Genomic DNA, 21,647 nt, shown 5'->3' with positions numbered 1-21,647 from the left:
CCTGCAGAAATCAAGGACATTCTCCACATAAATTTTCTCTGCTTTTGTCTTATCATCCCTATAAGCCAAGTCACTCTGCCTGATCTGCCTAGGTCAATACTGGACCTTTTTTCCTTACCTCTTGCTGGTCAGCTGCTTGGCTTCAAACTGTTTTAATCCTGCAACTAATGAAGGCATCTTTGGGGGAAGCTTAGGGATGAGTGAGGAGTGACTACTGTGGTGTCCACGTGCACAAGCCCCTGCTCTGCACGGCAACTGCAGACCAGACACATTTGTGCCACCCTGCCTCTCTCCCCTGCAGCCCTGCTGCACAGCAGAGGTGCCTGGGAGATGGGTGAGTACTGAGCACCTGGCCCCTTAGCATGAGAATCACTATTGCTTTATGCCTTCCAGCTAATGGGTGGTTTTAGCTCTGCTAATCTCTAATCAGTGCTGCAGAAACCTAAACAAACTAGCCTGGACCATTCCAAAGGATTCATAATTACTGGATCAGGCTCAAAGATAATGCATTTAGGACTGCTCTAAAAACATTTCAGATAGGGTGAATGTAAATAAAGTGGCCTATAATTGACCCTTCTGCTGACATCTGAACTCTGGCTGTGCTGATGCACCTGGGGAAAACAATATGAGATGGAGAGGGGTGCCTGGGGCATCTGGCAGGTCCAGACCTACCTCTGAGTGTGACCTGTGGAGCAGCAGAGCTAAGGGTGTGGATCAGAGCCACAGGAGCTTGTGGGGTACCTGAGCCCCTTGCACTGGAGCCAGCCAGGCTCCAGAGAACAAGCGCTGATGGGAGTGTGAAACGTGCTGATGAGTTTGGGGGGGGTGGAAGATGTGAAACCACAGGTGTAACTCTGGCAGTGCAGGTAAGGTATGCAGTGAGACATGAGGCTGGGAACTCATTTTGGGGCTATTTGCTTATTTCATCAAAGGCTTGCTATTTACAGTGTGATTGCCTTGGGGAGCAGCTGTGGGCAGGATGGAACAAGAGGGTCTTGCCAGTGCCTCCCTCCCCCCTGCAGGGCTCTGCTGAGCTCACTCCCACCACCCCAATTCAACGAGCAAAGCTGCTGAGCTGGGGTGGCTGAAGGCAGGTTAAGTTTCATGCATCAAGGCAACATGGGGCTGGAGCATTGGGCCCTACAGTCCTGGGGATGTGGAGGGAGGGACAGAGAGCCAGTTCCCTGGCTGGATCCAATAAACTGGATTGTAAGGTTTAGTGCTCCTTTTGAAGAAGAGTAAAGATCCCCCTGCAGGGGCAGAGCAGAGCTCCTTCTGCCCCTGCTACCGACTCTGGCCTTGGTCATGGGCCCCTGGCACCCCCGGGAAGGGATGGGGATGAAGGAGGGAAGACCCCTGGTCATCCCACTCTGATGTGCTCCACTGTGAGCCAGAGGCAGCCCCAACCTCCCACTACCTTCTACTCATGGCTGAACTTTGCTGAGCCTCCAGGGAGAAAGAATCTGACTGTCCTGTGTCCTTTGTCAAGGATGAATTAGGAAAAATAAGCTCACAGAAAATGGATCAATCCTCACAGCCTCCCCTTCGTCATCACCTGCCCCTCACCATGCCAGCTCTGGGACTCGGGAGACTTTCTCCAGCACCCACCATAAAGCACTTTGTGTCAGTCTACTGAAAAGGAGGACTTCAAAAATAATTAAAACACTGTTTTAATCTTCTTGACTTTTTTTTTCTTCCCCCCCTCCCCTGTGCCCCATTACCCATGAAGAAAAAACGAGGGAAAGAAAAAGGCAGAAGGGCACTTTGTTTTCTCCCCCCACACACTCGGAGCTGTAAAATACTTCTTAATCATTGAGAGCAAGAGGATCTCCGTGCTGGGCCTCCACTTTTTGTTTGTGAGTTTATTTTTCCTAATTCATCCTTGACAAAGGACAGAGCTATAAAAGAATCAACCAGCACGTCTGTGGGAAAAAACTGCCCTGAAAAGGGTCGGAGGAATACTGTAGCATTTCCAAACAATTCCAAGAGCTAAAGCCTGTGTGAGATGCAGCTTCAGCTATAACTTGCCTTTCTAGGAACAAACCTACATCTGTTTGGCAATGCCATATTTTGTAGGGTAAAATAAACCCTTGAGAACAAACAGGCCAGCTTATCCAGAGGGGTAAATGCTTGGGAACAGAGCTCACTTGTTAATCCTAAAACTGTCAGCAAAGACCCACTGGAGAAATTATAGCTGGCCACGGGCACTCAAGCTGTTTCCCTCTGCCTCCCCGCCTCCCCCCATCCCCACAACAGCTGTAAAATCTTCTTTATTGTTCTGCTGGAGTTGGAGAGCAGCACAGAGAGGTCTCCCAGCCCAGGGCTGCAGCAGCAGGGGCAGGGGGAACATCTGATCCATTGTATCTGCACCGGTGTTATTGCTTCAGTGGCAGACAAAGAAAACCACGGCGATAAAAGAAGGAGAACAGCCCGAGCACCTACTAAAGAGGCATATGAACAGGAAATCCTGGCTCGTTCCCACATCTGAGCTGCGTACGGTTTCTTTCCCTACAGGATCATTATGTTTAATGTCCTTCTGCAATTCAGGCAGCTGAGCCAGCGGAGCCCCTTCCCTCCCCCTCCTCTCTACCTTCCCTTCTCTCATCAGATTTCGAGCCCTCCCTGTGGAAAAATGATTTGTGCACAAGCAGCCTACACAACGGTGCTTAGAAGGAATTTGCCCCTGCCAGGAGTTATTAATGGCACCCCAGTAAATGCCCCCAGCAAAATGGGCCGCTGCAAGCATCAAGTGCGTGTTGAAAAATCGGGTTTAAATCGTCCCTTGGGCAATGACCTATTGGCCACCTAAAAAACGCAGGATTGGTTTGCTGTATAATTAAGTTCAGGCCATCTCTTGTGCTTACACATGCAGAAACCCAGATGTCAGCTTGGTGCGAGTCAAAGTTCTGGGCTCTTTTAAAGCACCAGAAGACAGACTGTGAGGGCATAACATTTGCCACTGGAAGAAAACCTACTTTGAATACTTGGAATATTTAACTGACTGCAACAGATAATTAGCCAAACCCTCTTACGCCTCCAAATATAGATTCATTAGTCATATGAAAATATCTCATTGGAACCAAATGTGAGTCATTAGTGAAGTCAACAGCAGATCATAAAAAAGGTACCGAGAGCCTCTTTCCCGCTATCCCTGAGAAGTTGTAAGTATGCAGGGAAAATAATTTGCTCCATTTTCTATTGAACATCTGCTGGGAAATCTGTTTAAAAGGGAGGCTTTTGAAGGGCTGCTGGTATGCAGGGCTGTGCATCCCATTTTCCCACTTCGAGATTTGTGGGAGTAACAATGGCAAATCCTGTGCTGGGCTTTTTTACTGCATTTCTTTTTCTTTTTGTCCTCTGGAAGAGACTCTCTCAAGTCTCCCAGGCTAAAATTTGGGTTCTGTAATATAAAGACATTTTGTAACATGAAGTAGAATAAAAATCTCTCCATTATTTGCTTGTGATTTTAGGGGAACATGTTTGTTAGCTTGGAATTTCAGAATCTTCTACACTCAGAGCAACGAGTGCTGCTGCCACAGGAACCCCAAAACCAACTGGATACTTTCCAAAGTGAAATGAGGCTGGTTAAAATCAGTGTCCAGCTTAAACAAGGTGCAAACAAGCAACAGTGTGTTTTAAAAATTAAAGCAAGTGAGTAGCTCCTCTATGGCAAGGTATCTGCAGCATGATGGGCAGATAAAGGGACGATGCTGATTAAACTGTAAACTTGTAAAACCTGAGTTATTGTTTGGGAAGACCCAAAGACTGGGATGGGACTGCATACCCAGTCCCAGGACGTATCACAGATTTCACAGAGCGTGCTGAACGCTGCAGTCCATCAACCAACCCTGCAGTCATCAATCTCACAAACAAACATGTTGTTGTATAACTCCAGAGCCGTGAGTAATCCTGTGCCAGAAGTTGTGTCGCGCGAGTTGTCAACAGCAGCATTCTGCATTTTTCTTAATTTGAAAAAACTAAAACTAGAACAACAAAAAATTACACCAGCAAATTTTAAATGCTCCAAAGCTGTCATTTTTCCCGTGGCTGAGGGAACTCAGGCTGCCTCAGTGTCTGACTTTAACCATACACCCCACAAAGTTATTAACTGAGTTTTCCAGCTTCATTAGTTCAGTTGCATTCCCTTAACTTGTTGTTACTATTTTTTATTACAGAAAAAAAAATCACCTCTTTGTAATACTTCTTGTAGTTAAAATCCTCTGTGTAACCTGTGGCAGTTGAGCGGCAGGAAAAGGAGTGTGACAGGGCTGGAAATCGGCATTTCATACCAGAACCCCAAAGTTCTGGGACGTCTGTGTCTGTGCCTCTGGTTGTACCCCACTTTTGGTCACCCTCATGACCAAAAGTGCCACAAGGGAGGTTCAGCTGGAGACAGCTTTGATAAGAGGGCAAACCACCCTGTGGGCAGCCAGGCTGGAGACATGGGGCATCCCTATGGGCATGGAGCCCTGGATCTCCAAGAGGTGTCATCCAGCTGCAGGGTACTGTTCTCATTGGAGGCATGGTGGCACCCAGGACCAACATCTGGTGAGCAACTGGGTGTTGGGACTGTCCCTGAGTCCAGGCATTGGCTCCATGCTCATGGTGGCACCTGGACTGAAATGCGGCTGCTTGTGCCACACTTGTGCTTGGCACTTTTGTGGCAGCGGGGTGAGAACCCAGCCCCAGCTCCCCTAGTTTGTGGGGGTGTGGAGATGACCCAGTTCCCCCCGTCCCAGCCCTGGCTGTTGCTTTGAGGCACGACCCAGCGCTCTGGTGGAGTGTGATCTCCATCCCTCCCTGTTCGAGGTGTCTCTGTGAGGAGGCTCTTGACTCCCTTCGTGTTGGGTTCCGCCGTACGCAGCGGGGCAGACCCCATCCCCATCCCCATCCCCTTGTCTCCCACTGCAGCAGGCTCTCGCCCCGTGCTGCTCACACTGCCCAGCTCCTCTTTGGGTCATCCCCACTCTCGGGAGCGGCTGGCCCCAGCCCACCGTGGCTCTGATCCCCGCTCCCCGCCGCAGGGACAGCCCCGACCCCCGCGGGGGAGCGGGGGCGGGCGCGGGGGCGGCTCTAGGACCCAGCGGCGGCGCGGCGCGCCCGGCCCCACTCAGCCCCGCTCAGCCCGACTCCGCGCCGAGCCGAGCCGTGCCGTGCTGTGCCTCGCCGTGCCGTGCTGTGCCTCGCCGTGCCGTGCCGTGCCCTGCCGTGCCGTGCCACGCCGCCTGGTTCCGCTCCTCTCCGCTGCTCTCCTCTGCTCTCCGCCCCGCGCCGCCCCGCCGGGGGGCCGAGCGGCGCGTCCACCTGCCGGCCCCGCGGCCCGTCAGTCCCGCCATGGCGCTCGGCGGGGTCGGGCGCGGCGCGGCGCGGGCCGCCTGGCCGCGGCTGCTGGTGGCGGCGGCGGCGGCGGCGCTGGCGCTGGCGGGGCCGGCGCTGCCCGAGGTGCTGTTCCGCTGCCCGCCCTGCACGGCGGAGCGCCTGGCCGCCTGCCCCCCGGCCGCCCGCCCGCCCTGCCCCGAGCTGGTGCGGGAGCCGGGCTGCGGCTGCTGCCCGGTGTGCGCCCGCCTGGAGGCCGAGGCGTGCGGTGTCTACACGCCGCGCTGCGCCGCCGGCTTGCGCTGCTACCCCGATCCCGGCGCCGAGCTGCCCCTGCAAGCGCTGGTGCAGGGACAGGGCACCTGCGCTCGCCGCCGCGACACGGCCGAGTACGGCGCCAGCGCCGAGCGCCCCGCAGGTGAGCAGCGCCCGGCCCCGGCCTCCGCGGGTCCGGCACGGCGAGCCGAGAGCCGCGCTCCGGGGACGGGGCACCGAGCGCTCCGAGCGGCGCGCTGGGGACCGGGCACTGCGCGCCGGGGAGCCGGGACTGGGCAGCGCCGGGCGGGCTGCGGGCCCTGGGGACAGAGCACCGGGCATCGCTCACCGGTACCGGCGCTGGGGACAGGTGGGCGCTGCACGCCCGAACGTGTGCCGGAGAGCCGGAACGGCCAGGGGACAAAGGAATCCTGAAGGGTGACCTCAGGGGGGTCCTGCCGGGGCAGAGCGACCCCGCGGGAGGGCAGAGCAGGGGGATCCCTGCGGGAGAGGAGCGGGACCAGGGAAGCACAAAGAGAGAAGGAATGAGAGGGGCGCTGGAGGGAGGACAAAGCATGAGCGCATCCCTGAGGTGGCAAAAATGGGATATTTGGGGGTGCAGTTACTTCAGGGTTTAGAGAGGTTTCTTTGGTATGGGACAGCAACGCCAGGGGTGGAATGTAACGGGGTGGGGGGAATGCAGGGACTGTTCCGGGGGCAGGCTGGAGGTTGGGGTTTTTCAGGGGAAAAATCCACCATGGGAACAGATAAGGGTGAACTTCGGGGAGATGCAGCTGAGGGGTGGGGAGAGTCCTTTGCGGAGCAGAAAGAAGCGACCGTTCGATTTGTGTTTGGTGGAAGAGTAAGAGCAGCCTGCGGGGTGATGGATGCCCCGAAGATACGGAGAGAGGAGGTGTGGGAGGACCATGTGCTGCCTGGTGGGAAGGGGGGAGCCCAGGGACTGCGGGGGCTCTGCTCTGGGGAACCTGTTCCTGTGTCACCCTTCCAGCAGAGTGCACCGGGGAGATGAGCTGACCTGTGGCACTCCCGTGGGGGTCCTGGCCCTGTCCGGGAGCTGGGTGCAGGGACAAGAGGAGCACAGGGATGCAGCAGGCTCCTGACCTGTTGCTGTGATTGCCGTGGGAGGGAGCGCTCTTCGGGTTGCCGATACAGCAGTGCTGGGTTTTATTAATGCCTCCCCTCCCGTGCGATCAACTGCAAGCTCTTTCCTTTTCCGTGGGTTGTTAGAATTGACAAATCAGCTCTGGAAATAGAAAGCAGCTCTTTCTCCTTTTTAATCACCCGTTCTTGACTTCTGCTGCCTTGCTGGTTTTGCTCCCCTGGCTATGACTTGGGCTCTTGACCCTGTTTGCATAACTAGTTCAGCAGCACGACTTTGAATTCCCTCCCTTCCCTCTTGAGGCTTTATTTAAAAGTGCTCTGAACCGGGCTGTACCTCTTGGCTTCCCTCTGTGTGAGGACGGGAATGCAGCCAGGTACCTGAGCACGCTGGTCCAGGTACCTGTGCACGCTGCTCTGCTCGAGGAGGAGAGATGGAGGGAGCAGAGCAAAGGAAAAACAGCAGCACGGAGAACTTTGCACTTTTCAAGCTGCTGCTTTGCACAGCCAGGCTGTGACTGCTGTTCTCCCCGCTCCTGTCCCTGGTCCCTTGCTCAGCTGTGAAGGGCTGTGGAGAGCCAGGACTCTGGAGAACAACGCTGATGCGAAATCTTCCTTGATTTCAGAATATGAACGTCAAGGGAATGAATTTTAGATTCACCAGAAGAAGCCAAGGGCATTTATATTTAAGGAATTTGGTGCTGACTTCCCGGCTTATGCTTTTACAAAAAGCTGTGGTGGGTGGAGTGCATTGCAGTGATGGGCTGAGGTGATTCTCTGAGTTAGAGCATTTTTTTCTTTTACAGACTTTGATTCAGAATTACGTTAACATTACTCAGTATTTTGCTGGATTTGATTATCTTCATTCCTTTACAGGAGGTGTGATTTATTTGGTTGTATCTCAGTGGACAATAGACACAGACATAAATAGCACAGTTTAAGAACCCTATAATGTATGTGGTGCTCTGTAATATCCATAGGGGGTGAATAATAAAAATACTGGCACATCCTTAGCCATCGTGATGTGAAACATGCAGCTGGAATATTCACAGTTGAGCATGTCTTGGCAGAGGAGCTTGGACATCCAGAAAAGGCTTTGCGCTCTTCAGATTACAAAACTTTTAACAGGTTGTTGTAGCCATTAGGGAAAAAAAAATCTAGACCAAACCAAAACAACCAAGCCCACAACAAAAACAAAATCTGAATCTGCCAGCTTCACTTGATGCTCTTCTCTTCAGACTCTCATCTTTGATCCCATCTGCACTGTGCTTGCTAAACATATATGAGGGAGCTGAGTTTGCTTTTCATTTTAAGCAGTGACAGGGAAAGCACTCTGGCACCCAAAAGAGCAGGGACTGGAATTTGCTTTCAAATGCTGATGTTAAGCCAGTTTCAAGAGTGCCCCAAGAGCAAGTTTTTGCCTGCAGAAAGCAGGTGTTGAGGGTTTTTTTGGTGTGGTTGGTTTTGTGGTGCCTTTTGTGCTTAAAGGTATTTACTCTTTTTCCCCTTTCCAGCTTGAAAAGGCTCCTTTGGCTGATTCAGGACTGGAATGCAGAGCTCGTGCTATTCCTAAATTAAGAGGTTGGCAAGTTTTTTTGTCCCTGATGAGAGGCAGAAGGATTGCCGAAATGAAACAAGAAATAAAACTCTGCAAATTCTCCTGCTATGGCTCCAGCATTGTTTAGTCTTCCACTAAGGTCTGTAAAGCCAATCCTGAAATGGTTGTAGGCGGAAAGTAACATAAACCACCATGTAGCTAAGAAGCGAGGGATGTTGCTCATTGCACAAGAGGCTTTGGGTATTTTGGAGATGTTGGGAATGTTGGAACAAAATAGCAGCAGTCTGTGGAAATCAGTCTGAGAACTTCTACCCTCCCTGGGGAGGCGAGTGCATGAACCCCCCTCAGTGGTGGGAGTGAGGTGGAGACTCAGCATCTACAGGGATCAGGGCCTTTTAGGTCGTTTTGGTGCCTTTGGACCCCATTCCGTTGCAGTTTGTTTCAGGTCATGGTGTAAAGATTCCTGTGACTGGAACTGCCTGACCTGAGGACAGGGTTGTTCTGTGTGCACAGAGCTCCTGCTGCTCTGGAGTGTGTTTATTCTCTCAGCACCTCTGCAAGATTGTCATGGTGTTTTGCAGATGGAGTAAATGATGTGCCCAGGGTCCTCCAGGACACGGAGCAGAGTGAGGACTGTCTTTTCATTGTGTTAGTCTGTGTCCTGGCAGAAAATGTCTCAGTCCCTGCAGCCACCTTCTATTTAAAACAGGACTAAGCTGGCCTTATGGGTCTTGTAGACACAGTGTGATTTGAGAAGCATTTTAGGTACCACTGGAGTCTTTCAACCCCTCCAATCTCTGCCAGAGGGTGAGGATCCTGCCTTCTGTTTTAGCCATGATGAGCTGGCATCAGGGGCTTGTGTGGTGTTGTGCAGCTCTCAGCTCCCATGTCCTTTGCCCTTCCTTCTGCTGGGTTCAGCTCTCAATTTATGGAGATTATCCTACTGTGAGCCAGCCCTAGAAAACAAGTGTCAGATCAATGACCTGAATTGGCTCAAGGTGCAGCAGGGTGCCCAGCAGGATGCCAAGTGCTGCTCCCAGGTGGGAACTTATGCTAAGAGGTGGAGCAGGGCAGATCTCAATTTTGCAAATGCCCTAGATTGTCTTGCCCAAGCTATGAGAATAGCTGAAGAAAATATTTTCTCCTAATGGAGACAAAATCCTAGGAATAAAACTTGTTCTATTCTGAAAAAAATGGTTCTTGAGCCACTGTTCAAAGCTGACCAGTTGAGAGAATTTTTTTTCCCTTTGCCAGTTCAGTTCAATTGTGTTTGTAGCATTATTTTGTTGTTTGGATGCATGTACTCATTTAGTGGGATATGTCTCAGAACCCGCTGCTAGCTAATTAGTCCTGCTGTGGAATCTCACTTGTTAAAACTAATGTGTTTTTTCAGTCCATGCCAGTGCAAAGTAACCTTTCGAAAGGGAAAGAGAGCTGTGCAAAGAATGTGGCTCCAAGCAAACTTGAACTTGAAGGGCTGGGGTTGCCTTACTCACCTGACCAGGGTCTCCACTTTGAACTCCCATGACATTAAAACAGCATCAAAATAGTTAACTGTTAAAAATACAGCTTGTTTTAGCATCCAACTAAAATCCTTATTTGGGTCGCTCCAAATGCCACACATCCTTCCTTACAGGTCAGATGTCAAAACCTTCATTTCCCCTTGGCAGGCAGCTGTTAAAAGACAGTTTAATGTATTACTTGAAAACACAGAAGACTCTGAGGTTGGAGGTAGCATAATGTAACTGGAATTTTAACAGCAACTTGAAAACCATTCCAGTAATGCTATGAATGCATTTTTCATCTCTACTGAATTGCCAGGAAGACTTCTGCTTTTCTCCTGCTTTTATAAGGAAATGAAGCATCTGTCATGATCTGTGTGTGCATGTGTGTGTCTGTCCTTCTGCCCCCACAACTCTGACCCTGCCAGTCAAGTTGGTGGATCCAGTGCAGCAGTGGGTGTCCTGAAAGCACTGGGTTGCCAAAACGTGGGTGAGGAGTAGAGGAGAGCCAGGCTGTGAGTGTCCCCCTCATCCTGTGCTGGAAGTACATGAGCAAGAGGGAGGTGAGTTACAAGGACAGCAATCAGGCTTTCAGCCTGGCTTATGCAAGCTTGGGCATTACCACAGCCAGGGAAGCTGACTACCACAACCAGATCCACAGGACTGTGTTGATATATCCATAGCCACTGCAGGGGTTCTGCCCGGGGTAAGTCCAATGTCTGCACAGCTCCTTGCCTTGGAAGAAGTTATTGAAAGAAAGACAAATGCAATTAGTAACAGCTGTAGGGATGATAGGTGAAGGAGAAAGCCACACAGCTCATCTGTCCTCACTGCCTGTGGGCTTTGCCAGTAGGTGGACCAGGTCTTCACACATGTCCGCAGCAGCTGTGTCTGGTCAAGAGCTAACCTGGTGGTCTTTTAAGTGTTAAGACAATAAATAACACCTTTGTGAAGCAGCTTCTTGAAAATAATGCCACCCCCTGCCACAGTCCTGCTGGAGTTTGCCGTGGTGAGAGTGCTGCTGGTGTGAAAATGGTGGTTTGGAGGGAGAGGGAAGCCTGGGAAGATTTCAAGGCTCTGACCCAAAGCAGAAATGTGTTTTCATGCTGTCCCTTGGCAAATGATCTGTTTCCTTCTTGCCCTTTGCAGTTGTTTCCTTTCCTCTGGATTTCAGGCTTATACTCACTGAGTATGGTATTTGTCAAGGGAACAGCAAGAAGCCCCGTCTGTGAGAAAGTCCATGTCGTTTGTTTTATCCACATCCAGGAATTGAGCTGAGATAAACAATTCAGGAGGCAAAACAGTGAAAACTGGAATGTGAGAGGTGTCTTTGTGTATGGCTGTGTACTAGACCTGGCTGCAGTGTCATCTGGGTCTGATTTATCTGCCCGATGGACAGCTGTGCTGTTATCCATGAACACAACTGGATTTGTGAAGGCAGGGTTTCATCCCAGCAGCATTCCTGTACCTGCTTTTCCTGGTCATGTGTTCTGAGCTATGGAGCTGGGAGAAACAGTAGTTTCCTCGGTGGATATTTTTTCATTTTTATTTGGAGTGGACAATTCTAAGCTTTCTGAGCATGGTAACATCTGCCTTTCCTGCCGGGACTCCTTCAGGGAGGATCTTTTGCTCTAAGCAGACAGAACAAGAGGAAGGCCAAGGTAGAATGTAAAGATGCTGTATAAAGCATTTCTGTTACAGAAGGAAGGCTGAGCTTGGTGGTGTACTGAGTTTTCAGGCATAAGAATTCCTGTTTTCTTTCCTTGAATTGGGGTGAGATAGGTAACTGTGCTCAAGTGTCTTCTTAGCAGACCCTTTCTGTATTTGAGAGATGCAAATCCATTGCAATTGCTCACACTTCCACTGTCGCTTCTCCCCATGTTTGTCCCAGCTGTCCCTTGGGGAGACGCTGCTGGAATCAGTGCCCAGTGACAGTGTCCTTTAGCAGTACATACTGAACACATTGTGCTTGGGAGGCTGACCATGGTGCCTGGTTCTGCTGTGGGCTTGTGAGAGAAGGAAGAATCCTTGCTAGTGGTTCTAACATGCTGTGCAGATTATTCCACTGAGCTGATGTCGTGGCAGCCATGTGCCACTTTCTTCCCCGTGCACGTTCTCGTGCTCTGTCACACAGCTCTTGGGCTTTGTTTGGACCCACAGAGCCATGATAAGAAGTTTACCCAACCGAATCTTCACTTTTCTGGAAGGATGAGTTTTCTGCCAATTTATCAGATTTCAAATCTAGTCTTATTATTCTTTCCACAAAGACAAACTACCTTCAGTAGACCAGGTCTGACTGCAACATCTCTGCCTACTTTCAGCAGTCACTGCCAGCAAGCTGGAAGGTGTTTCTCATTCACAAACTGGCCAAGTGTGACCTCATTAAATGTTGAGTTGACACCTAATTACAAGAACACATGATGTGATGGCTATCCTAGGCACAGGCTGAGGAGAAAAGGGTTAGTGCTCAGTTATCAGAGCTTTGCTGCAGCCCAGCATTTGACAGCTCTTTGTAATTGCATTATTGATTGATTTCTGCTCAGTGTTTTGCCAGACATGTCATTTAATGAGATACCAGTGGAAAGATGAAGTCTCTTGTTGCAATATGGTGGAAATAAATTGTTTAAGAAAGGAAAGGATCAGGAATTACGTGTTTTTGTTATGGACTGGAATACTGGGAGACGTCAGGTCACTTTTATAAGCCTTGAGCTGTCCTCTGACATTGCAGCTTTTATTCTGAAGAAAGCTGCACTGTGCCTCTTGGCTGGTAAGGGAACAAGTTCACTGCCTGGTGCTCTCTGTAGTCAAAGATCCCATTAATTCTGCCGGCTGCAAGGAATGATTTCTTGGTATTTCATTCTGGACTGTAATTGAGAGTGACACAAAGCACTGGTGGGAATTGGACTGTGTTAAAATCCCTACTTTTTCTTACTTGTTTCTGCAGATAAACCAGCTCAGGTGGGATGAGGGTTTCTAATGCTCTGCCCTTGAAATTTATATATTTTCAACACCTTACTGGCTGGAGGCAATTTTAGAGAGGTGTCTTTGTGCCTCCTTGCAGCTTGTCCTTGTGATACAGGATATCTATAACATTGACACACAGTGCACTGCACTCCCTTGCATAACAACATGTGTGGGATTACATGTCCTGTAATATAATGAAAATTCATAAAGCTTTGCCCAGTATTTTCACTCCAGACTACAGCAAGATTTCCCGGTATGATATTGCTGGTCAGACTTCAGCCAGAATTCTGGTCTTAGCTCTCCTGGCTAGTTGTAGAAGACTTAGGCCAAGCTGATGAATGTCTCTTGGCTTGGTGAGGAGATGGAAGCCTTCCTTGCCTTGTTTTTTCTTTGCTGTTTTCTAGCTAGAAAAGGGTGAGCATCTGACATCCATTTCTGCAAGAGTGCTTGCTGCTCAGTCTGAGGTGGCTGGTGAGTTGTTAACTGGTAGGGTGCCTCTTCTTTTGGCCATAATGACAGGACTGCTTCCATGGCTTCTGCAGGGGTGGTTTGGGCAGGATTTTGTTTAGGCAGAAATCCAGGTTGTTACAGACTATTACAGAGATCATTTGGAGCAGAAGATCTGGTTTTCTAGTGGTGGAATATTGCCATTCACAGGACAGGATGCTGGGTCAGCAGTACAGGTACTAATTAGAGGATAACCCACCAATCCATCACTGAATTCAAAGAGCAGCCTGGAACTGGGAGAGAAAAGTGAGACTAGGGCAAAATGGTGCCTTCTTACAGGTCAGCTCACTGTGGGAATTCTGAGTCATTTTGTTGTTGATTTTAATAACTAAAATCAGTGCATTCTCTCCTTATTTTTCCTTGCCAGACCCCACAGACCCTGTCACCCCAAGCTTTCAGATTCCATTAATTCTTGTGCATTATTGAGGGATTTTGGTTGATTAGATTCTTGCCTGGAATTTCTCTGTGGAGGAGCCCAGCTTCTCACTGCCTGCAAAGCTCAATTTCCTTGCACACCCAGCTGGGTGTGGGAATACAACTTCGGATGTCTTCAGGACAAACTTGGTACCCTGTTCCTTTCAGGGCACCTGTTGTTGAGACCATGGCCAAGACTGGGCAGGTGGAAGGCAACTGCTCTACAGAGCTTTGAATAAAGCCCAAATGCCTGTTTTGGGCTGACTTCGGAGGTCTAAGAAGGTCTAGACCTCTCTGCACATAACTGAGGCATGGTTGGTCTGTGGGCACAGGGAGGAATTTGGCATGGAGCCCTCTGAAGCAAATATCTTGTCTAGTAAAACTCGGGCTGTGGGAGTCGGTGTGAGGAAATAAAAACATCCACTTTGGTTTCTGCAGGCTTTGTCCCGGGGGCTGGTTGGGTGTTGCAGGAGGCCACAGGAATCCTGCTTGTGACCACAGCCAGATTAATGGCCACTTGGGCAGCTTTTCAGAAGTGAGGAATTTGTCCACTTTCACAATAGTGGCTAGAAATTCCACATGAATTAATTAGTTTTATTACAGGACTTGTCCTTCCTGCTCCTCCAGGGCTGCCTGAAACACTGAACTCATTACAGGAAGAAATGGAAATAGTACTAAAAATAAGAACTGGTATTCCAAGGCTTTGTGAGGAAACACACAGAGTATACTGACATCCTCCACCAGATGTGCTTCCCAAGCTGTGGCTTTTGGCCAGATGAGATCTAAACCCTAGTTTTAGATCAACTGCAGCCACTTAAAACACCCCAGCCTGCTCCACAATGCAAACTTCTCTCAGCCTCTTATTCCCTGCTCAGTTTGGGCTGTTCATCTAGGCTTTGTAATCATTCCCACAATTTCAGTTTGATGCAGTGTTCAGATCTGACCCTTGGATGCTGCACAGTGAAGGCTGCACTCTTTCAGCCTTCTCTCCCCATTAGAAAGGGTTTTCTACCTTGCAAGGACACTGTTGGCTTTTATGGTAGTGAAGTGCTTGGAAATATTCCTGTGAAAGGGTGCTCTGCACTTGAGTTATGGTGGCACGGGACTTTGGAAATGTTTGATTGAGTGCAGTCGGAGTAATGTTAGACTGAGTAAATATTTTGGGAACCCAGAGCTGATAATTTTCCCTTGCTTACATTTGTGGGGGGTCAGCCTGCAGAAATTTACCACCTCTCACGTGGCTTTTAAACAAATGTTGTCTGTGGACTCAGTGTGCTCTTATTTTAATCCCTTTTTAGAAATGCTGATGCTGTCTTGAGATTCACCCTGCTGGTAAGGGCAGGTGTACTGCTTGCTGGTCGTTCCAGTGTTTGCTTTATGCACATTGCTTCAGATACGTGTGGTTGGACAGGGCTTCTCATTTTGAGTCTGACCCCTCCTTTCTGCTCAGCCCCACCTCTGTGACCCAGGCTTGACTTGTTTTTTTGGATGGAGTGAGTTTGACACGAGAAAGCTGACCAGTGATGTGGTAAAGTTCCTGCAGGTGCCACGGCACAGAGTGGTTTGGTTGCTGCTCAGCCCTCTGGAGGATTGTAACCCTCATCCTGGACTATGGCCAAATGAGCTAACAAGGACTGAAACACAGAATTTCCAGCATTAACAAAATGTACAAAGAGTAAAACATGCAAATGCAGACATAGATTCTTCTAATCTCAGATGGTTGGAAAGCTTCTGTTGTTCTAGTAATGTTGTGGATTTCAGTCACTGCTTTCCTCCATTTTTCTGTTTATTTTTTTTATCACGCTGGTTTCAAGGATTTGTTACCTTACTCCTGGCCATTAGGCTGGTCCTGCGCATGCTGAAACTGATCTTTGCAAATTCAGACCACACTGAAAGTACTTGGGCAGTGCAGATGTGACAGGGCAGTAGGTGAACCTGGCCAAATGTCTGTCACATTCATAATCTGGCCTTAGGTGACAGCCAGTGGTGCACAAATTGAGAACTTGGGAAAAGAGTATGGAGTGAGCCTTGAGAGGTGGGAGCAGTGCTATGGAAACCCATCATGCTGCTGATACTGCTCAGCCCACGATTTCAGGGATTTCCAAAGCACAGCCTGGTCTGCTGGCTGCTCACAGAAGCGCCTTCTTTATTTGCTGAGCTGCCCTGACTTCCAGCAGTGAGGCTTCAAGTGCTGGGGGAGGCAGACAAACCCACAGTGGTGTCTGTGTACATCAGTCCTGAGTCTTGAGACTTCAGCAGTGGTGAGAAGGGAGGTGCCATGGCTCAGGCTGTGCCCAGTGGAAGCACAGCCCTGCCCAGATCTGTTTTTATCCTTAGTTACGGGGTGTGCTAGGAGGGTTGAGCCTCTGGCTTGTCCTTGTCAGCAGTATCTTGTCCCCTGGAGCTGATCTGCCCTAGCAGAACTAAAGTGTCTCAGCTGACCTAAAAAACTGCTTGCAATTGAAATGCAGTGGCCCCCATAAATATTTAACTGAGTCTGTGTTTTGCTGTGCATTTTTTTCCTGTTCTTTTTTGCTTTTTCCTCCCTGTGTGTGGACAGTCAAGTGAATGCACATCCCCTCCATGGCATCCTGTGATGAAATGGCATTTTTGGCAGTTAAATTATGCATCTTGCTTGTCTTCTAGCATCATCATGTTTAAGACAGATATCAAGCTCAGTGTTGAGGGTGTGAATGCTCCTGTGGGAGTGTTTACACCTCACTACAGGCTGCCCACTGCCATGGAAATCACATCCTGACAACCTGTGCGCAGCCTGCATTAAGATTTTGCAACTCTGCTGCTGAAGCAGCGGACTCCCATCAGATGAGGGAAGTTACCAAAGTTTTGCCCAAGAAATATCTGTGGGTGGCTGGGACTATAGGTTGTGTGGTGGCAGAAAGAGCTTGCAATGCAAGGCTGCAATTAGTGCAGTCAGACAGTGACAGAGATATCTCTGTGAGCAGCTGGCACACTGGGCTGAGCCTTGGAAATCCCTGAAATCGTGACCTGAGCTGGGCTGACTGCCTGACACCAGTACCTGGGGCTTGTGCAAGGTGTGCAGCCTGCCCTGTGCTGGAGTAACTCCAGCTGGCCTGCTCTCCTTTCTGCAGCTGTGGCAGCATGCACTGTGCCTGGAGGGCACAGCCTGGCAGGCACTGGGACAGCACAGACCAGACTGCTCCTGTGGGGGTTAGGCTGGGGGTGCTGCAAAGCCACCGCACAGGTCACATCAGCACAGCTCAACCTGCAGCGAGTGTGAGTTCCCCGTTGTGACCGAGGCCGACAGCTGCATTTCAGAGCTGGAGAGGTGGTGTTGGTCCCGTCTGGTCTGAGCCCAGCGCTGGGGCCAGTGCAGGGCAGTGCTGTCCTGGCTGATGTCCTGGAGAGTGGAACTCTGCTGTTCTCAGCTGGGGTCAGACCCTAACCAACCTTGGGCCAGAATTGCAGGTTTGCCCTTCTCTCAGACAGACACAGGCATCTGTTTAAGGCAGCCAAGGCACAGGGTGAGCGAGACTGAATCTCCCCAAAACCAGCCCTGTTTCCCAAGGACCTGAAGTGGGGACTGCAGGGCTGGGATTAGACACCAGAGTGTGAGCACGCACATGTTGCAATGCTGCCTGGAGGGTGCTTCTGTCCAGGGGCTTTCCTGTGGAGAGACATAGCCGGGAAGCAGAAATAGCAAGTGACTAAATGTCACGGTTACATTCCTGCCATCTGAAATGAACTCCCTATTTTCTTTTGGCTGCGAAAATTAACTTCCCTTTTCTCCTCCCGAGCGGGCGAGCTGGCTCCCGGTGGCTGTGCCCTCGTGGCGGATGCACAGGACGGTCCAGGTCAGACTGAAAGGAAAACTCTCCTACTGGGGGCTTTTCACTGTTGTGCTCCTTTCTAAAGAAAATGTGCAGGGCTTTTCTTGGCCCTTGTGAAGGCCAAGATGCAGGTCTGTAGCTGGAATAGGATAAGACTGGCCTCATTTGGGAGCTCTTCTGGGTTTTGAGCTGCTTGCTTCCCTTCTGCATCCCGCTGAGCTGTGTGGGGTGGGGGCTGGTGGCTGGCATCCGGCTTTTTGTTATTCATGTAATTAATCTCATTCCTCCCAGACTGTGGTTCTGCAGCCCCCAGGCACAGACTGGCTGTTTGGCCTTTGTGCACAGTAAAAGCTCCACCTGGGAGTCAAGGAAACTGAGGCAGGTACAGCTGAGTGTGGTGTTCTTGGGCATGCTTATCCTTTGGTCCTGGAAGATTCAGTAATGGGACTGTAGGAGAGAAAGTTCCTTGGACTGAACAGCTTGCTAGTTGCTCTAGTGATGAGCACTGCAAAAACGATGACGGTGCCACATGTTGTCTAGTTTGAAGATGCCAGGGTGGGGAAAACACTTAAAAGGCTCCAATGCAAAATGCCCTGGGATTTAAAAAAAAATTTTTTTTAATACACTTTGCAATAGCAGAAGTCTGGATTTTTGTGGGATGAGAGCCTGATGGGTAAGGAATGACTCAGCAGCTGCTCCACCTGGGAGTAGTCAAGAGCTTGGTCCTTTGACTTGCAAAAGACTTCTGTGGGCCCTCTGGGATCTCTAGTGTCAAGAAGAAAATATGCATCATTATGCCCATGCTGACCATGTGCATTCAGGCTAGAATGCTCATCCTGGTCTCTCTTGCCTGCTTCCTTTGCTGTTTTTTTTTTTTTCTCTAGAACCCTTTTTTCCCATTGCAATTTTTTTTTTTTGGTCAACAAGTTTATTATTTTCGTGCTATAAGGTGCTGTACTTTTTTTCTTCCTCTTGTGTTCTTGCTGCGTTTCTGCCAGCCTCATCTTCTCTCCCCGTGCTTGTTATCATATTTACTGTGCGTATTTTCAGCAGGGTGCTAGCAGGATTATTGTGACCTGTCTGGCTCAGTGAAGACCTGCTGAAACCTGCCATTCATGGATCCAGCAAGAAGAGCCATCAAGGAGCACTCCTGCCAGGTTGGGAGGGTCAGGGCAGAGCTCTGCACAAGCATGTCTGGGAGCTGTGGAGGTGACACTCTCTGGGTTTGGAGTATGATGGAATCCACGTGTTGGTTCCTGCTTGGGACTGCTCCCTTTGGTTTGGCTGCCAAACCATTTCGAAAAAAACAAAAGGTAAAACTAAGGTTTTATTCTGGTAACTTTGAAATAACTGACATTTCTCCTTGGGAGCACAAAAGAACCTCAAAACAAGCTTGCAAAGATATTTAGGGGGACCAGCAGCTTAAGAAATGCACCACTTGAACATCTTTAAAGAAAAATAGAGGAGTGAACATCCACACTCTCAAAAGCAATGCCAAAAGAACATGCTACCCATGATCCAGGATGTGTGAAAAGTCACCCCAAACTCTTCCTATGCCTGAGAGGTGAACCCAGGGTGTCTGGGCTCCCACACTGTGACCTGTGGGTTTTGCAAAGTGCTGACATTTCAGATGGCATAAGCAGCTGGCGGTGTTTAGGGGAGAGCCTGGAAGAGCACAGTGATCCCTCTGGGCTCAGTGAGCCTCCTGAGCACCAGCTGCAGGAGCCAGAGGGATCTCTGGTTCAGTGGGTGTGGAAGACTTCAGTCCAAATGGCCAGGCTCTTGGTGGCTTGTGTTGTCAGTGGTCTTCAGTGCTTGCTGAAGTTGGGCCATAAACATACCTCCTTGGTGGAGCTGCTGGCATGTGGACTCCCTCCACCCAACTGGCCCCAGAACTGACCACAACCTTCTATTTCTTTTCCTTCTCAAAGGACCAAAAAGAAGCCTTGGGTTTGACCATAAGCCAGCCTTTTACTTGATTGCTGTTACTGCTGTGATTAAACCCAAACAAAACCAAAACCTGGAATGTTTTCTGTATGTCCAGTTTTAGTTCCTTTTTTTTTTTTCCAGATCATCAGCCAAACCAAACAGCCCCAAACAGACCCCGGGTGTTTGCACTGTCCTGCTTTTCATGACAATGCACAGTTCCTTTATAAAAAACGTGTGTCAGAATTTGGGGTTTTCGCTCTCTTTCTTAAGGGCCTTCTGAGAGAGAACCTCTTCTCTGTTATAGCTGTACTGAGATGTTTTCATCCTGGCACTCTCTCTCCAAGGTGGAGCAAGAAGGAGCCATCAAGAAGCTGTGGAAAGAGCAGTGTGACTGAGAACCAAAGTGGACTTTGGAGCAGAGCCCTCTGATGAAGTTTTCCTGGGGGTGGTGTCAACCCTCTGGATGGGTTAAATGTCTGCATCTATAGCCACCCCCTTTCTCCCCTCCTGCAAACTGAACAGGGCTTTCCTGGAAGCCCATCCCAAACCTGGGGCTGGTGGCTTGTAAAGTGGTGCCAGCCCAGTGCCTGGACTGCACTTGGACCAGTGCCCATCCACTTTCCAAAGGGTGGGGGGGCTGAGTCCACAAGGAAGGTTTTCCCGGTTTTGGTGAGTTGAGTGGCCATTATGGCATGTGGGCTGAGACATGAGTGGGCCTTTATGTCTTGGCTGTTTGGCTCCAGGTACCTGAGGTGCTGTCTGCTGCCTCAGCATGCAGATTCCTCTGTGCTTCACATCACAATTCCAGCCGGTGCAAATCGCTCTCCTCCTCTGCTGATATCCGTTCTCTGACTTAGCATTTCTGCTGCTGCTGAGTTCTGGCCTTCCCCGTTTGGGGGCTGGCACCCACTGAACCCAGCTGAGAATGTGGCCTTTTGTGCCAGAGCTGCTTGCAGGAGCTGGGGAGCTTTGCCTTCCCTGCTGTGAGCCTTTTTGGCTGGAGAACGCGTGCCCTTTCCTGGTGGGGAGGGATTTAGGGGTGAGGGGGAGGTGAGAGTGCTCCTTGTGCTGGAAGAAAAATGATGAATGACTCTCTTGTGCTTCTGAACAAAACCAGGAAATGGGGGGGGGAAGCAAAAAAAAGAGGAAATGAGAAACAGTAAAGAGGCCTCTCCCGCCTTCATATAAGCAATCACTCCACAGCATCTGGAGCCCAGTAAAAGGGCTGTTCCCAGGAGACCTCACACTCGCCAGCCACACAGATCTCCTTTATTGCAGACTCCTGGGGATAGCACCCCCAGCCACCTCCCTTGTGCTGGCCCTGCACCCCAAACCAGCCCAACAAGGGCGAACCAAAGCCCCGTTTCCATGGCCATGAGCATCAGAGATGGTCGTGTGTGGCAGGGCATGGCCTGGATCCATCCCAGGGATGTGGCTGTGGTGCTGTGGAAGCAGCCGGAGCACCTGCATGCTGTTTGTGCTGGCATGCTGCCTGGCAGGCACAGACACTTGTGATACCCTTATCTGGTGTGAGATCTGCTGGAGTGGAGTCACCTCTCCTGCTCTCTCCTCCAAAACTGTTTTGGATTCATTAGATGCAGTAGGGATGAACAGAGTGGGTCACTGGCCACTGTGGTATCTGATTTTAGGCACCCTCCTTTGTTATTTGCTAAAAAATCTGGTAGGAACCTCAATAGGTCAAGCTCGTTCTTACTGTAACCTTGCTGGTGTTACTGGTTTAGCCATTTTGGAAAGGGCTTGTTGGCAGTAGGAAAACCGTTCCTGAGTGCAGCTTTAAAATCATAATGCAGGTTTCAGAAACTGAGACCCTGAGAGGGGAGTGTTCCACCCATTTCCAGATAGAGGTGATGACATCTGGTCACTGAGCATCTTTACCATCCTAGCCAAACACACTGGGTACTAATTCAATTGTAGTTCTTACTCCTCTGTTGTCTTCGTCAAGTCCCAGTTGAATTTGTATATTGGTTGTTAGTTTCTCCTTCCTGAGCTGAGAGGAGCTCTTCTTCTCCTGGGTGTTACTCAACTGTTGTCCTCCAGTCTGGAGATGGGGAGTGTTTCTGATGTGGCATTTGGGTCTTGCTTGGGAATTTTTGGTGTTCAGGGCTCTGTAGCAGAATTGTTACATCGGTAATGCCGACACTGGGGAACCTCTGTGGTGATGGATGTTCTTGTTTCTTACATCCAGAGATAATACTTTCACCCAGGCTTTAGCTCAGTGCTTGTTCGCCTGCTTGTGTGACCATTTTTTGTGTC

At 49.9% G+C, this 21,647-nt stretch overlaps 1 protein-coding gene across 1 annotated transcript in view; it reads left to right on the top strand.

The window, feature by feature from the left end:
* The first annotated feature begins 5,334 nt into the window (after positions 1–5,334).
* The window catches only part of IGFBP2 (insulin like growth factor binding protein 2), a 57,888-nt gene continuing 41,575 nt past the window's right edge, over positions 5,335–21,647 (top strand). The window contains exon 1 of the mRNA XM_033065064.1: positions 5,335–5,734. Within this exon, the coding sequence (XP_032920955.1) occupies positions 5,335–5,734 (400 nt within the window). The remainder of the gene's footprint in view (positions 5,735–21,647) is intronic.

Source organism: Catharus ustulatus, chromosome 7 (assembly GCF_009819885.2).
Source record: "Catharus ustulatus isolate bCatUst1 chromosome 7, bCatUst1.pri.v2, whole genome shotgun sequence".
NCBI classification, from domain to species: domain Eukaryota; kingdom Metazoa; phylum Chordata; class Aves; order Passeriformes; family Turdidae; genus Catharus; species Catharus ustulatus.
The sequence above is the reverse complement of the archived record's forward strand: the minus strand, read 5'-3'. Positions and strand labels throughout refer to the sequence as shown.